This window comes from Argiope bruennichi, chromosome X2 (assembly GCF_947563725.1).
Source record: "Argiope bruennichi chromosome X2, qqArgBrue1.1, whole genome shotgun sequence".
Lineage (NCBI taxonomy): Eukaryota > Metazoa > Arthropoda > Arachnida > Araneae > Araneidae > Argiope > Argiope bruennichi.
The window spans coordinates 6,044,791-6,062,198 of record NC_079163.1 but is presented as its reverse complement, the minus strand read 5'-3'; the positions used below and the strand labels follow the sequence as shown (position 1 = coordinate 6,062,198).

The 17,408-nt window shown below is 31.8% G+C and overlaps 2 protein-coding genes across 4 annotated transcripts in view; both read right to left on the bottom strand.

The window, feature by feature from the left end:
• LOC129960261 (fat-like cadherin-related tumor suppressor homolog) overlaps window positions 1-17,408 on the bottom strand; it is a 595,142-nt gene that overhangs the window by 364,884 nt on the left and 212,850 nt on the right. For all 3 annotated transcript variants that reach the window (XM_056073541.1, XM_056073540.1, XM_056073542.1), the window contains 3 exons: window positions 3,429-4,566; window positions 2,617-3,147; window positions 1,590-1,899 (listed from right to left, as the gene is read on the bottom strand). In XM_056073541.1, the coding sequence (XP_055929516.1) occupies window positions 1,590-1,899; window positions 2,617-3,147; window positions 3,429-4,529 (1,942 nt within the window). In that variant the 5' untranslated portion in view covers window positions 4,530-4,566. The remainder of the gene's footprint in view (window positions 1-1,589; window positions 1,900-2,616; window positions 3,148-3,428; window positions 4,567-17,408) is intronic.
• LOC129960371 (piggyBac transposable element-derived protein 1-like) lies at window positions 9,384-9,986 on the bottom strand. Its single transcript, XM_056073780.1, has one exon. The coding sequence runs from the start codon at window positions 9,984-9,986 to the stop codon at window positions 9,384-9,386; it is 603 nt and encodes a 200-aa protein (XP_055929755.1).

The following is a 17,408-nucleotide window of genomic DNA, read 5'->3' as shown; positions in this document are numbered from 1 at the left end:
AAACAAATTGAAGAATGAGACAGTAAAAATTCTTTAGTAGAAATTAATCAGAATATCAACCATTAGTGATTTCTTGCAACTAAATACAAAAGCAATACCTGATTTAGATCTTTTACACAGAGTTAATCATGAAAAAAAATCTTCTGTAAAATACGAAACAATCTATAAAAATATATCAAAATTCAATGCCAGCGATGAGCGGATGAGGGAAGAAAGGAGAAAAAAAAACTTTTGAAGTATTTATCAGTTATTAGCTGACAAAAAAAGGCGCAAAGCTCCATAAAATTATGGCAAACAAAATACAAAAGAGCAATTCTTCTTTGCAAATCTCCGTTGCAGTGAGATCAAAATGGAAAAAATCAGTAAGGGGCGCTCAAGAATGTTTTTAAAAACGTATCTTCCATCATTTCCAAAAACAGAACATTATAAATACATTGAAAAAGATTTGCATAATCCTTTACAGAAAAGGCAGCATAATATATATCTTACCTATCTTTCTTTTCCGAATATTGAGATACATTAATCTTCAAAAATTGCTTTTAGTATAAATAAGGTAATATACTACTGAAAAGATGATTTTAGAGAAAAAGAAGCTACAAGATAAACTTTAAAGAAAAGGCAAAGTAAAGATAAGGCTGTTTTTAGTTCCTCTTTTGAAAATTTCAATTTAAAGTAAGTCATTATAAAATAAATGAGAAAAGGCACACAATCTGAAAAGAGTACAGTTTAATTTTTTACATGAAATTATTACTTTTATCATATTATTAATAAGAAATACACTTTTGCAGATTATTCAAAATGGTTTTAAATATTATATCAGAGCAAAATACTTTTAAAAGTAAAGAATAATATAACTCTCACAAATGCTATGAAGAAATGCATTCATTTGACAATAGATAAGCGAGGTAAAATTAATAAATAGTCTGTACATGTGTATATTTTACTCATTACAAAGTCTACATGTCATTTATAAAAATTAGCTTAAAATGACTGCAATGCAAAGCATATGATAATGCAAATTTAAGAATCTACTTCTTTCCAAAAAAAATTATTTAATGAAGCATTTAGCAAACGAAATTAGTTCCGTATCATAAAAAAATAAATTTATACACATTACCAACTTAAAACAAATTTTTTCTCTTTATTTTGCAGTATTTTTACTGATTATGAAAGTTCCACATCTTGGTATATAGAGGAGTTTTCTTATCTTATTTAACAAAAAAAAAAAAAAAAAAAAAAATCTGATGTTTATTTGATACTATCTAAAAATATTTATAACTTTAAATATAAAAAGTTCAATGAGATGCACACACTGATAACAGTATTTGGATTATACTGTTATCAGTGTGTGCAATTAAAAACATAACAAAAAATTATTCTTAAAAAGAACTGATTCATGCTAAACCGCTGTACAAATTTCAAAGGTTTACAAATATTGAAGATCGAATCCTATGAATCTTAGATATCTTTACTGGAAATGATGTGATGACAAGACATATGAGATTTGCATATGTCATCTTGAAAGATCTGCTATGGAAACATGAACTGACTCATAATTAAGAATGATTATTGAAATTGTCATTAGTTACCTTTTTCTTCGTTTAAACCAAAGCAAGGGTCGTCATCTGCAGGAACCATTAAGTATCTCACAGTGCTTCCAGCATCAAAGTCTAACGCTGACAAAGTTATTATGGGAGTGTCCAGTGCAACGCTGTCCAAGACTTGCCCAACACAATCCACTCTTTCAAAAAGTGGGCGATGGTCGTTAACATCTCGAAGCTGAACGTGAACAGTCATTTCTGCTTGTCGTCTATAAGGCGAACCCCAATCAGATGCCCGAACTCGGAGAATATACTCTCGACGCATAGTTTCATAGTCCAGGACTTCTGTAGTTGAAATCTAAAAACAATACATATTAAAAAATTTAAAAACATCTCTTATACGATATTTATACATATTTTGTTCGATGAAAAAAGTATAAATCAAAGCAATAAATAATTGGTCTACGCTTGTAAACTGATATAAAATATAGGGTAATCATTATTCCCTTCCCCACATTAAATATCATGATTCTGAACAAGATCCTAATAAAATTAATTTTTAAATATGAATATGAATTTCGCATCATTTTCTCCAAATATTTCAATTTCAAACAATGCAAACAAAAGTGTTAATATTAAAACTAACTGCATCGATTTCAATTAATGCACTTAAAAAGATTTTCAAAGCAGCTTGAAAGAATTAAAAACAAAATTAATGTAGTTACAAAATTATGAACAAAAAATATATACATTAATTAAGTATATATACTATTCGAATCTAATATCTATGAATTAATGATTGGATAAATTTTGAAATACTTCATTTCTGGAATATGTTTACGGATGGAAGAAAACGCAGTATTTTAGATTCAATGTTTTAAGACAAGAATTTTACGATTTTAAAGCCAAATTACTGAATAAGAAAAAGAAATGAATAAATAAATAAAATTTAAAAAATAACTCTCTGACATTAACAGACAGAAGTTTATTTCAAAACAAAAGAAACAAATTTTTATTTGTTGGGAAATCTTATCTAAATCTACAATATGGAAAGTACAGATTATGGTTCACTTACTTCGCCAGTAAAATGGTCAATATTAAACGGCACCGGATGCAAATTAGCTAAGCTGTATGTTACATATCCATTATCCCCAGCATCAGCATCTGTGGCATGAACCGTACACACTATGCTGCTTTGCGACCGATTCTCATCAAACATAACGATAATTGAAGACATGTTAAAAATAGGATCATTGTCGTTGTTATCCAACACTCTAATATTTACTATTGCAGTACCTTTACGGAGATGTGGCCCACCTCTTCGGCCACTATCAACAGCACTGACTGTGAGTGAATAATATGCACGCCTTTCGCGGTCTAGTGTTTTTGCTATCCTGAGAACACCAGTTCTCTGGTCCACTGCAAACATTCCTTCATCATTGCCAATCTCAATGGAATAGAGCAGAGGGTTTTTTCCTTTTTCCACAGTAGCCATTAAGCGAACTAATGGATATCCGATCGGAGCAACTTCTTCGATTTCGACATCATAATCTGATTGGCTAAATTTTGGAATTGGATGCGATGCTTCGGACACTTTCAGATGTACCTGAAAAACAGAACAACTTAATATTATAATAACAAAAGCATCACTGGCATTTACATGTAATACATATCATGCTTAATGAATCATATGAAAGAAAATTAAAAACGTAATTTTTCTATATATGTTGAATATGGAAAGTACCTTCTAAGGAAAATCTGTGATCTAAGTGTGAGAATAATTGACGAAAATTTCGTAAAAAAAATATCCTAACGTAAGAAACAATTTGCAACAGTGCCTATTTTTTTAAATGAAAGAAATAGAGAGTAAACATAAAATATGCATACCGTTTTGGATGTAGTCTTAGGGGGAGTTCCTCTATCTGTTGCTTGCAACACTAAAGCATAACTGCCAGCAGCTAAATCTCGAGAAGAATCTGCAACTCCAATTTCAAATTCATTTGTCTTTTTACCAGGTGAGACTTTAAAATATCCTTCCGCATCACCTTTGACAATTCCTAATCCATCTATTTCTCCATGAACACCTTTGTCAGCGTCAGTAACTCTGACAATGGCGTAAATGTCGGGATCGCTGTGTTCTAAAATAGATGGCAGTTGTCGAACTTGAATTTCAGGAGCATGAAGATTTACAGGCGTCACCTTAATTTGCACATTTGCTGTACTACGAAATGCCATACTTCCAGCTACTCTAAACTTTGGACCACGATCTTCTGCAACCACCGTAAACTTATGCAAAGATTCCTTTTGATAATCAAGTGGTCGGGTGAGTGTAATAAAACCTCTTGTTGGATGGATGGCAAACTGCAACGATGGTTCTGGGAGACTATAATAAATGTCACCATTCACACCAACATCAGGATCAGTAGCTGTGACTCTCAATACATTTTTATGTAGAGGAAAATCTTCAGGGACGGTGATGCTGTAATCGAATTTGTCAAAGAAAGGATTGAGATCATTTGTATCCAGAATTCTAACATGGACTATGGTATGAGCTTTCAATTTAACAGATCTTCTATACAAGGATGTCACCATAGCCTTTATACCAATCGCATAATAGTCTTGGTACTCCCTGTTCAGTACAGCCTGTTCTTCGGTTCTGGTTCTTAAGAATAAGAAGCAAAAATCTCCAACAGTCCGGGATTCTGCTTTGAACATCTTCCCTGGATCTCCAGAGACGATTTTATATCGGACCAGCAGGGATGGATCGGATATGAATATTCCCATCTTTTCCGTAGGAGTAACATACGTTTTACCAACAGAATTTTCTGGTACTGTTGCATTATACTCCGATCTCGTGAAATCCAAAGTGAGTTCACCAAATACAACTTCCAGTTCGACAAGCAGAACTGATACTAGAAGCACAGAGCAGACATGGGGAAGGGTGAATGAGGAGGCTCTTCCAAATGGGCCACGCCGGAGCAACCCCATTTATGAGATAGGCGATCAGTCACCTCTGCATTAGAGCCTGTGAAAAAGACAAAATATGCCATTTTAAATGTCGTTGCAGTACTGAAACCAAATAAAATCATAAAGTGTAGCACGCAATTAGAATTATTAGAATTCAACACAGGATAAATATAGAATATGAGGTAAATTTATTGCAACATTTTGGTATGATTTTTGAATTACTGAATATAGAGCGTCGATAATAACCCACAATTTTTAATTTTGTTAAACAAATATTACATGCAGACGAATTATACAATTTTATTTTAACATAATTATATTTCTAATCACTTTGCTGATATTTTATGAGCTAATAGTAAAATGCAAAATATACAATAATTATTACACGAAATGAATAATAAATTCGGTTTCAACATCTTTATTAAGAAAGTGAAAGTTACATCCATTCGTTTAAAAAATATTTAAGTACATTGTTTTTAATTGTAAGTACACTATACAGTTGCCTTTTCTAAGTACATATTGTCTGAGAGCATTTACTTCTATTCGTGACAATAGTTTTACTTATCTTAGTTCAGTAAGAGAAACACTAAAGTTTAGAATTCTGAATTTGCTATCTTTTCCACCCTATCCGATAAAATCTATTGAATACACAGAAAAATCAGTATTAAATTGATAAGATTCAACTAATAACATTCTTTACAGCCTATAATAAAACTCATTACTACTAACAAACGAATTTATTGATTATCATTCCTACAACATATCTCAATATAAATAGCAATGACAAAAACTATAATCAACAATCTGGAGCAATTGGTGTCGTTTTAAACTCTCATGTACATAGCGTTGGATAATTTGAAGGCACAATTTTCTAAAGTATTCCAAGAAATAAAACGAGCAGCAAATAGCATCATTTCTAACTAAATAATAGTCAGACCTCATGATCTACAAACATGTTCTTCGGTATGGACAAATAACACTAAAAAATAGGAAAATGAGTACATGTGTAGGCGGGTATATAAGGCAAATATGGAATTCTAGTATAGGAAAAAAATCCCCACAAGAAGACGAATGCTCTCTATCTAGAAGCATTTTCCGATATATCGAAATATTCCAGAGTTCTCTGTCCCCTGCCCTAGATGAGGAGAAAACAACCTTTAGGGTCGCCTCTGGAACAAGATAATCAGAAGTCAGCCAGTAAGAGCTGGGACTGAAGTGAGATGTTGATAAAAGCTCTGAATCGAAAAACTATATTTGTTATTCTTGACTATAGCATACACCATCGGTTACTGTTATTTTGTGGGAATGTTTTTTTATTAGAATCATTCTGGTTACCAGCTTTATTTTGTTTCTGCAGTATCTGATTAATATTGAAGTCGCATAATAGAAGGAATCAACTGTCCTTCAAAACAGCAATGATGTTGCAGAAATGACAGGAACCAAACAGTGACACATTTCATTAGACACTTGACGCGCAGTGAATGATCCTATTCGCTCGAAGAATAAGAGGTAAATTAAACGGACAGATACAATATGAATGCACTGTTGTAAGGGTATCTTAGAATGGAAAAGAATTCTGTATTGCTTTCATATCAACAATTCAGAATGTTCGTCGGAAGTCTATTACCTACTGAGAATCATTATTATACAAGAATATATTCATTACGTGTATTTACTTGAAATTATATACATTTCAATTCATGTTTGAATAGCTATCAATGGATTAGCCCCACCTTGCCTAAACTGAGGGTGAAATTCTAATAGACCACGGTCCAATATCTCTCGTAAGAGGGATGTTCCGTAATCGAAGTAGAGGGAATTTGATACCACACCATTTCTACATCCCCCAGGAAAGCGAGAACTTATTCGGAAACTTTTCATCTACGTACTCGAAGTGCTTGTAGAAGTTTGGATTCCATTTCCTATATGAAGTTCGGTGCCGAGAATTCTTTTCCTATTCCAAACAAGGAAATCTAAATGAACCTAATTATATTTGTTTATGACTGAAGTAGAAACCGACTAAGTGACAGTATTAGCAAGAAGATATAGGTAGAAAGCTGCAGTAAACTTTGCCGAGAATTTGATCTTTTTGATACTCACTTCAGAAATTGTCTTACAGAGGAGCGATACATTTTGTGTTTCAAATCTCCTCAAGTACTTATACAACACTGTTCAAAAATATTGGTATAATAATATTTAATGTAAAATAAAATATGCGACTATAAATTTAGAAAATAAATCAATCGGAAAAGTGTTCCATGATCACAGAAATTCAATTACAAAATTTGGGTGCTTTGTAAATATTTCAGTCAATTAATATCGTCTATTAGAGGTTAATTTTTATAATTAAAAAATTCAGAAAAAATATTAATTTTTCCGAGAATAGAAATGCTGTGAGGTGTTTTGGAAAACGAGATGGAACAAATTTCAGATCTCAAGAAGGTATGGAATTTTGTTAATGGCAGTAACTTTTAACGTACTATGTGAGAAGGATTCTAGTTTCTTTCTGAAGTGAAACTGTTTTGTGAGATAAAATTGTCTCAGAAGTGTCCATGTGGCGAATCATTTGGTTTGCAAAATTTTCTCTTTATTTCAAATAGTGGCTATCAGACACTGAGAACATTTCCCCGTCTTTAAGTTTAGTTTAGTTATATTAAAGTCCAGTTTTAATGCAACACTAGGGCTATTTTGGGACGGACCTCGTCATTTTGAACCACGGTCAGATGACGAGGACAGTGCCAGGACAAGCACTCCCTCTCTAAACTTCCACACCACAGTAGGAGGAGGTTTGACCTGGACAGATTTAACTTGCAACAGATCCGCTTACACGACGGCTCTTCGGTGTAATCGGGTCTCGAGAACCTGAAATCCTCCAGTTCCGAAGCCGAGACCTTACGACCAGGCCATCGCGGCCCTTTCTCTTCTTTAAGATCTGGAAAGCAAAGAAAAACTTCGCAATCGAAACTCATCAGTTCATGTTTGATTGCAAATTAAAGGAAATGTCTGATTTTATCGATTCGTTGTAACAACTTCAAAAGAAATCTATGATGAAAGTAATTTATTTTCTTAATAATACAAAAGAATTAAAATATCAGCCCTGAAGAGAAGAGTCCGTCATTTTTAATAAATTTACTATATATATATATATATATTCATGCTTATTTAACAGAAAACGGACAGTGAACGCCACAAATGTAGGTTTTAAAATGAATAAATGAAATTCATAATCCAAACAAAGATAATTGCTAACTATTGAATGCTTTGTTTAGTCGACAGATTTGACATTTAGCCAGCAATGCGAATAGAAATACGATTCTGAATTTTAAAATGCAGCAGTTTGTACCTGAATTTAAACAAAATTTAAGTAAAATGGGAATTTGCAAACAAAACTATGATAGGTAAAACAAGCGTGAGAAACAGGACAAATTTAAACATATCTTAAAATAGATCTGGCATTTACAAATTGATGTTAAAAGTAACAAAGCTCACACATAGTTTATAAATTATAAAATATTCTTTAAACTTTTGAAAACAGTGTATCCCATTTTAAAAATTTAATGCCATGAAAAACATAGTTTTTCTTCCCGTATATTACCTATTTTATATACAGCAACTATTTAACACTTTGTTGACCGGCAATTTCATACAAAAATTTATTTTGTTGACCGGCCATTTCGCACAAAAATGTATGCATGGCACCCGCTATTTGATATAGAAAATATCTCATGTCACCGGGGCAAAAAATGTAATTGAATAAAATTCGAAGTGATTTTCAAAACATTTTATTTGCACAAAACAATAGTAAAACTAATAATAATAATAATAACTAATAATTTTTTTTTGTATGGTAAAAATTAAAGCATTCACCGACGTGTAAAGGTACACAACATGTCTTACAAATATATCTCGTTTCGCTGCGCTTTCCTTTTGAAGAGCATACTCGACACTTTCTTGTTGGATTTGTTTTAGATGCAGTAATTATTGGTTCTAAAACGTGGTCCAGAAGTTTTCCTGAAAGCCTAGATACAGGATCTTTGTGTGGAGCTCTTTTAGATGCATGAGAAGTATTTGCTGGTTGTGTGTTGCTTTCAATTGATTCCGAAGATAGCCATATCCTAGCTACTTCTAAGAGAAATTTTTTGTATCTTATTTTATTTTGGCACTTCTTCGAATAAATCACGAAAGCATTAAATAGAAGGCAATTGATAAAAAAAAATGCTGTTTTTTTGGACCATTTGATGCTTTTTCGCAGTATGCTGCTGTTTGCCAAATATTGATCTGCACGATCGACTCCTTTCATATATTTATTGTATTCAATTATACATGAAGGTTTTATTTTATCGTTTATATAATTTTTATTTCGATTTCCAGTTATCATAGACGCATCATGAATTGTTGAAATCATTCGCACTAACCTTTTATCCTTCCATGTGAGGAGCAGAATCGGTCCTTTTCGTAAAAATGTCATTTGCCTTCTCTGAAGATTTTTGGATTTTTCTATAAGTAATTTTGGCAAGCCACGGTTTTCGCGAATGGTACCACATACACGTATTTTATTTTCAAGTAAAATACTAGCTGTTGAAACGTTGTTGTAATAATTATCTTGATACACGTGATGATTAAATCCAAAATACGGTTGCAAAATGGACAATATTGTTTCTTCAAGTTTTTTCCCAACACCAGAATAAACTTCAAGGTTGCAAATGTACCCTGACTCACTTTCACAAACCATTCTCACTAAAATTCCGTATTTTGTAATTTTTGCAGGATTATATGTTTTGAATTTTAGACGTCCTCTCCATGGTATCATTGCTTCGTCTAATGATAATTGCTGCTTCGGTACATACATCGATTGACTTTTGGAAATAACGTAGTCTAAGAGAGGTCTAATTTTATAAAGCCTATCTGTACTAAATACATTTTCAACGTTATCACTGAGGTGAAAAAATGTGAAGATCTGTTCAACCTCATCCTGCTCATTGTTTTAGGGAATATTGGTATTTCCACCAAAGGGTCAGTTGACCAATAATCTCTCCAGCAAGTTTTTTTCGTTTGTCCCATCAATACCAATAATCCAAGAAACTTTTTCATATCGTTCGTTGTTACTTCCTTCCACTGTAAAGTTTTGGCTGAATTTTTATGCAAATCTTTCATTTGGGTGTGATATAGATTTGTTTGAGAAACAACTAAATTAAAAAATTCTTCATCAAAAAACGAATCGATTACATCAACGATGCTTGGTGGATCACATTCGAAGTTCGGTACTCTCGAATTTCTCGAATAATCTTCCAAAGAAGGAACAATATCAATATCATTCCACTCTTCATCACTATCTGCTTCACTATCGGAAAGAATTCTTCTTTGTCGTTTTGATGGTCTAATGTCTGAATCATCACTATCAGAATCACTGAACTCGAAATCACTCGGACAATCCGACAAAACATCCGCATATAACTCGCTAAAAAGTTCTTCCGACATGGTTCAAATTTTTTAAATTTTTACAATGCAATGGAAACAGAAATCAGAAAAGTAATTTTGATTTTGAAAAGCCAACATGACAAAATTTTGCATTGCAAGTTTTTGAAAAAATATTTGCATTTCATGAACTTAGAAAAAAATATCAAAGTGCAAAGACGAGTTATCTCGTCACCGGTCAACAACGTCTGGGCATGAAAAGACGAGTTATCTCGTCACCGGTCAACAACGTTTGGGCATGAAAAGACGAGTTATCTCGTCACCGGTCAACAACGTTCGGGCATGAAAAGACGAGTTATCTCATCACCGGTCAACAAAGTGTTAATAAACAAATTTTTACGATTTAATGCCAAATATTAGAATAAAATATACTTTTATCAATTGATGAATACATAATCTTGGTTTACAAATGCACGGCAGAGTTAAAATATTCTACATCATTTTTTCAAATGTCAAGCGAATCGAAATCCTCAAGAATTAATTATAAAGAGGATAAACAAGAAAAATACGAATTTTTATCCAATGAATTATTGTTTTACGATTTCGAATCCCAAGACTGAAGTCAGTAATGAGAATTACGTATTATTACAATCGAAATTCTCGTTCACCCTTTCTAATAACCGATTCGTTGCAACCTATGGCGCCCAAGTAACGTCTGTTTCCATTTCTGCAACAAGTCAACTCAATAAGGGAAGATGATTCATTTTTGAATGCAAATTGCCACCTTCCCATTTTCGATTTATCCAATCGATAGTGCGCATCACATTTGCATCCTTTTCAGATACTCTCCAGGAGTGTCATGAATACATTATTACAAAATGTGAAGCTCTTGTAGCTCGCCATATTTGTCATGAGATGAAACAGTCTTGTGCCTTTTCAACGAAAGGAAGTCAAAGAAGTGCGGATTTTGTTCTCATTTGAAAGAAAATGCATTGTTATTGAGCTAAGTGCTTTTCAAAAAAGACGTTTCCAGACATCAATTAGATGTTTAGGAATGCAATTACTGCTTTTCAGTAAAGAGGCTCTTAGATTTTAGGAGCAAATGCTGTTTATGATAATGTCTGATCAATGGTTGGGTGATTATAAATTTTGGTCTAGTTTCATCATTTAAAAGGCACTTTTGAGATGATTGATGGCGGACAGTGAGATGGAATCAAAATAAAGTGTCTAAAAGTTATTTCGGTTAGTTAATCACAATAATATAAAGCAAAGATATTTTTTTTTTCAAATCAGTTCATTTTAATTTTTATAAATTATTTGCTTTGCAATGATAAATATAATTCATAATGCAGCACTCTGACGAAGGAAAAAATAATGATAAAAATTTGACAACTTGGTTTTCATTGACGTTGATTGTTTTTATACCAATTTCTTAACACTAAAAAGCAAATTTTGATAAATTGATTGATTAAGAATTTATCACAGACTGAATTTTTTAGTATATCTTTCACATTTGTAAGACGTAGCTATTTTGCTTAAAAACAAGAAATTTTGCATCTTAATATAATCTCTTGCGCCTGTTTTTAACGACACAATATATCTGTCCCTCATTTACATGCTTAATTTCTGCTTTTTTGACGCTTAGATGCGTATAAAAATTGTCGCACTTATGAAAGATTGCACTTATAAGAATCTATTACAGAGTTTTGTTTTATATGAAACAAAAAATATAATACTTAAATCAAAATAAATAAACAATAATAAGACTGTTAAATGAAGTATGCGTTACAGAATTTTTTCTAGCGTTGGTTTTTTAAAGAAAGATTTCTAAAACTATTTCAACTGAAAATCCGGAAGTGCCAAAGAAATATTTTTAAAATAAATAAAATTTACAGCTAAATTCCCAATTTATGTGAAGAAACTCCAGAAACTGTACTCTCATTCTTTATTTGCCTTTTCTTCCTATTCCTTTGGAGTAACACAATTCCCACGTCTTTTTCAAAAGGATTGCAACTTAACATGTCAGAAAATAACACAGAAGACAGGAAATTTCTGAATGTCTCAGGACGCAAAAAGGGAGAAAATTCAGAAAGATTTTTTTTTATTTATTTACTTTTTCCTTTCTTATCCCAATCAATATGAGAGTTCCATATGATATGATATTGGAGATTTACTTAAAAAGTAAAAAACAAGCACAAAAAAAATCTAAATTTTTATCCGGTTGTAGTTTCAGCTATTTCTTAAGTCGACTCGAGAACAGAACTTTCGAATAACATCGATTCTTGCATCAAATCGACTCACGCAGGGTGGAAAGAGGAAAATAAACTGAACTAGAGAGCAAGTAAAGAATGAAGAAGAGAAAAAGACGACTGCCTTCAGTCCTTTGAATTTCAACAAGATAGAGATAAGTGTTGTTTTGAATGTTTGTCGGGAGAGTTGGATGAGGGGGGGGGGGGAGACAGAGAAAGATTTCGGAACAAAGGTTCGTTTGAATTCCCTCCTCCTTCCAAGATATGAACAACCTTATCTTACTGCATGCTCTGCCATTCCTGCTGTTTCAAACGATGGGGGAGATTCTCCCGCAAGCAGCTTGGAATGAAGGGGGGAGGAAGTGAAAAGAATTTGTCGCTGTTCCTCCAATGGCGTTTCAAATCCTTTGTAAAAGAATGGTATTTCACTCGCAAAAAATTTGGTTTACTGATTAAACAGTAGCACTGATCATGCCATACATTCTAATATTATTTCACAGCAAAAATTTATTCAATATACAGCAGCAGAACAAATTTAACCAATAAGTTTCAGTAAAATTAATTTATTGCTCATACCTTTCAACATTTTAAAAGTAAACCTACTACGTTGGGGAGGAGGGGTAAATTACAAACATTTTTCCAAAAATTGTTACATTCCTAAAAGGTATTTGCTATTCTTTGATTAAACAAACTTTTTTATAGATTAATTTTTTTATTCATAATATAATATGCATAAACATATTCAACAATTTTGTTGATTTTAGCGCCAGAAATATTGTTTAAACATTTGTCACGTCAATTCACCTCGAAGAAGAGGCATATTTAACAATATTTAAAAATTATTTTATCATTAGAATTTCTTTGTTAGTTAAAGAGCAAAGGACATTTAGAAATTATTATTACTTGGCATAGTGATAATAAATTATATCAAGTAGTTTATAATTAAAGGGGTAAATAATTTTATACTTAATCTACATAAAAGGCAGTCTGCATCAGAATTGGTGAGAATGCATAGTATCACGTTCCACGAAGAGGACTTTTTTTTCTTTTATTAATTTACTTTCCCTGGAAACATTCTTATTTCTAAAGTAAAGTAGAGTGCTTACCGATGCTTATGGTAAGAAATTTGTTTAACAACTATAACTACAACAAAAAAATAATGTTCTTAAATCTTTTAGATATTTTTTAGAGATTTCAAAATTTATTATTCCTATTGCTAAGAAAGTACTTTATATTCAAATAAACTAAGGGAGATATAAATATTCTTTTCTACAAGTATTAGAAGTAACAAGCCGGAAAATGAAATTAACGAATACTAGATGGCTGATCAAATACAAATAATCAATTTTTCAGACTTTTCGTATCCCTTAGAAAAACTTGAATTTCCCAATAAACTTAAAATCTATCAATACAACTGGAGATAACTCTTTTGTTAGAAAAAACCATTACACCTGCAAGTGCCCATAAAATGTACCTAAAGTACTGAATTTTAAATGAAGGAAATAGCCGTCAATCAAATATATTTTGACCCAGTACTTATGTGCAATTTCCCAGGAAATCGATTCTGAATATTGGCACTGCACTGGAAACTCTAAACTTGGTGACAATTACAATTGAACTTGTGTACTCTTGAATTGACAAAGTGTTTAAGTGTAGCATTTAATGCCATTTTTGAATCAATAAATCCCAATTTCTAACCTAACTTCTATTAACAATAAAAATCTTGATACCTTTTAAATCAGGAGCAATCGAAATGACAAATCCATCCAGCTAATGGAGGAATAACAATTTTGTTGGCACGACTTTTTCTGTTCCGATTATTGAATATTTGTCTTCGATTATTCATCTGACCTTGTTGCATTTCTTAATGCTTATCCAAACGCAAAAGCTTTTTCTTGATGTCTTTGCTTTTCTGTTGACTTTCTCCGGTCACTTCTGATGCATCCATTGTTTCCCTTTGGTTTCTTTTATGGCTGTGTAAAGTGACACAGCCGAAAAAGAATAACAGTAATTACAGCAGTATTAAATAATGAAATATATTAAGAAGAGATAGCTTCTGTTCTTTAACCATGATTTTGTTTCGTCCCGTCGGATGCACAGAAACTGGAAACAGCCTAAGCACAATCAACATGATATTGCATCTTCAGTCCATTTAACAAGTATTTCCGATAATAAAGCTTAATGATTAATATTCTTTACATTAAAATAACTAAATTAGTTGCTTAAGAGGAATATGGATTGAAAGAATTTTTGTGTAGCAGACAACACAGAAATAATTCCATCAGAGAATTCTTTAACCATGATTTTGTTTCGTCCCGTCGGATGCACAGAAACTGGAAACAGCCTAAGCACAATCAACATGATATTGCATCTTCAGTCCATTTAACAAGTATTTCCGATAATAAAGCTTAATGATTAATATTCTTTACATTAAAATAACTAAATTAGTTGCTTAAGAGGAATATGGATTGAAAGAATTTTTGTGTAGCAGACAACACAGAAATAATTCCATCAGAGAATTCTGCTTCATAAACAGTAGCAGAGGGGGGGGGGATAAATGATGACAGATGATTCGTATTTATTGCTTTTTCGTCTTCTTAACGTCTTTTTTCAATTGAAATCCTCTTTAAAAAATAGGTAAATTTAAATAACTTTAAAAAGAAAAAAAATATGTTCTTATTTGTGTCCCAAGATTAGCGATTGCAGCAACTATAATGCCCCTGCAATCCATCACTTTGCTACTGATTTCATACAGGCCTATTCAAATTTATTTCAGTTCACCTGGTCTAATGTAAACAAAAGAAACAAACAAACAAAAAGGTGACTTAGCTTCAGATAAAAAGTTTCAATCCAAAAACTAAAATGACAAAAGGATGTCTAGCGAAGAAATTTCAATAACAAAGAATAAAAGTATAAGTTTAATAATAATTATTTATAGACATGCTTATAGCAATAAAACTTTGCTTTTGAATTTACGGTTGAAGAAAGCTGTTCATACGCTTGTATATAAAATATACAAAAAGATATACCGGTCTAAAAAATTTAACAGTTATCTTCTACATAACACGAAGTACTTAAGTAAAATTCCAAAAATTTCATTCAAATTTTTAAAAGAATTTTTTTTCCAAATTTGCATTTTAAAAAAATTACTTTTGATCTAATTAAGCATTGTAACGTTTTACAGTTTATTTTATGTGCCTTTTTAATACCTATAATTTTTAAAACCTTCTCTCTCTGATTAAAATATCTTTATTTAAATGCGTAAGATCTGCGTTTTTAGCTTTCACCCCTTTATATAGTAACATACTTAAGAGTTTGTTTTGAATAGCCAATTTGAACCCACAAAACTAATATGGAAAAAATACGTCACAGCAAAGTACAACTCAACAGGACTACAAAGGGTTTCAGTTAATCATTTCCTCAAGTTATTTGATTATGATGCATCTAAAAATAATTGAATTGGTGAAATTTAAAGCTGCTTCATAAACAATTTCAAAAAATTCTATTCTAACTAAGGTCTAGAATTATTCGCATTAATTATTTAGCTTTATTCACTGATAGATGAACAAACAGTTTGCCAGCAGAAAAGTAGCATTTGCAGAATTAGTTCTCAAAAAAAGTACTGGGTACTTTTAACTGAGTACTGAGTAAAAGTACTACAAAAAATACTGAGTAAAAGGAATTGCATTATTTCAAAATAAAGGTTGCCAATTTCGGCTATTTCATACCATATTTCGTATAAAAATCAAACAATGATTAAACAGTTTTCATTAAAATAGTCATGCATAACCAAACTGAGCCACATGATCCAGAAAGGCCAAACTATATCAAAATAGGAATTATTGAAATTTATAAGCACTGAATCAATTGAATGTCTGTGATTTTAATAACATCTCATGGTTACAATGATGTTATTGACTCCAAATGAATACGATTGGATACTTTCGTTTCAAAAATTTCAAAGAATTATAATTAACAAATAAAATTGAAAAACGGTATTGTTTATATTTTAATAAACACTAAATTTTTAATCACGCTTTAAAGTTTCTGAAAGTGATTGCTAAGTAGAAAAGGTCGATTCATTGTAATAGAGGGATTTCGCAGTATATATGTATGTTAACGTGGAAGAATGAAATTAGAGAATGTCGACATTTCACTATGTACTATGCAAATGTCGATATCCAACGGGTAATGTCAACAGTTGCCAAATTTCGGTCTTCCATGGTATTATATAAAAATATCTCATTCGTCAATTCAAATTTGCTAAAAATTATATCTGAAATGAAATAAATAACATCAATAACTCCTCTGATCTTAAACAATCGCCAACTAAGCACATCGGTGTAGGTGTAAAAAAACATCTGTGAATTTAATGCAAGTATTAGGTTATTTATTAGTTAAATTATTCATTTTGTTCAATATCAATTTGAAAATTCACCATCCCGCATTTCTAGTCTTTATAAACGAAAACAACAATAAAAGAAACACTTGTTATCTCAATACATCATTATCATTTTGAACATCCACAGAGATGCTTGGAAACATTCATAAAGAATAAGTGAATGCTGAAAAATCCGAGTTTCATGATGGATGCATTATCACTTCTCAAATAATTTTTACGAGTCACTAAAGATGTACGTTCCAATTCTGTTATCATGGACGAACATTATTGGCCAGTTTAAGACATTTTTATTTGATGACATTATTTAATCTCACTAGCTTTTAACAGTACACATGAAAGCAATTAAAAATATACAATAGTTAAAATAAAAATTTGGAATTCCATCAAATGTACAATCTTCCTCTGAAGAGTTTTAGATTTCCATTTCGGTTTATGCTGCCTTATCATAACTCTATAAGATCTTTTCACTTGATTTTATGACAAACTATTGTCACTATTTACCCTTCATTTTAAAAATGATTAGTTTTCAATACGTTTGAGTATATCTGATACACTATGTTCAATGAACTTCGTTCAGCAATGGAAATTTCAATCTCCACATATTTAAAATGCCCAGCTTTTACAAATACCTATTGATACTGATCAGCGACGGATTTTAAAACCCTCCGCGCTTTTGCGCATGCGTTAACGTAGGTTTAATCCGTCAAAATAGGGGTGAAAGGAGGAGATGTTTACATTTATTAGTATCTAATCCAAGGTCAAAGGGAATACCGGAAATGCACTCATCGTTCCGCGTCTCACCCCTTAATGAGATGGAGTCGTCGAAATGTGGTC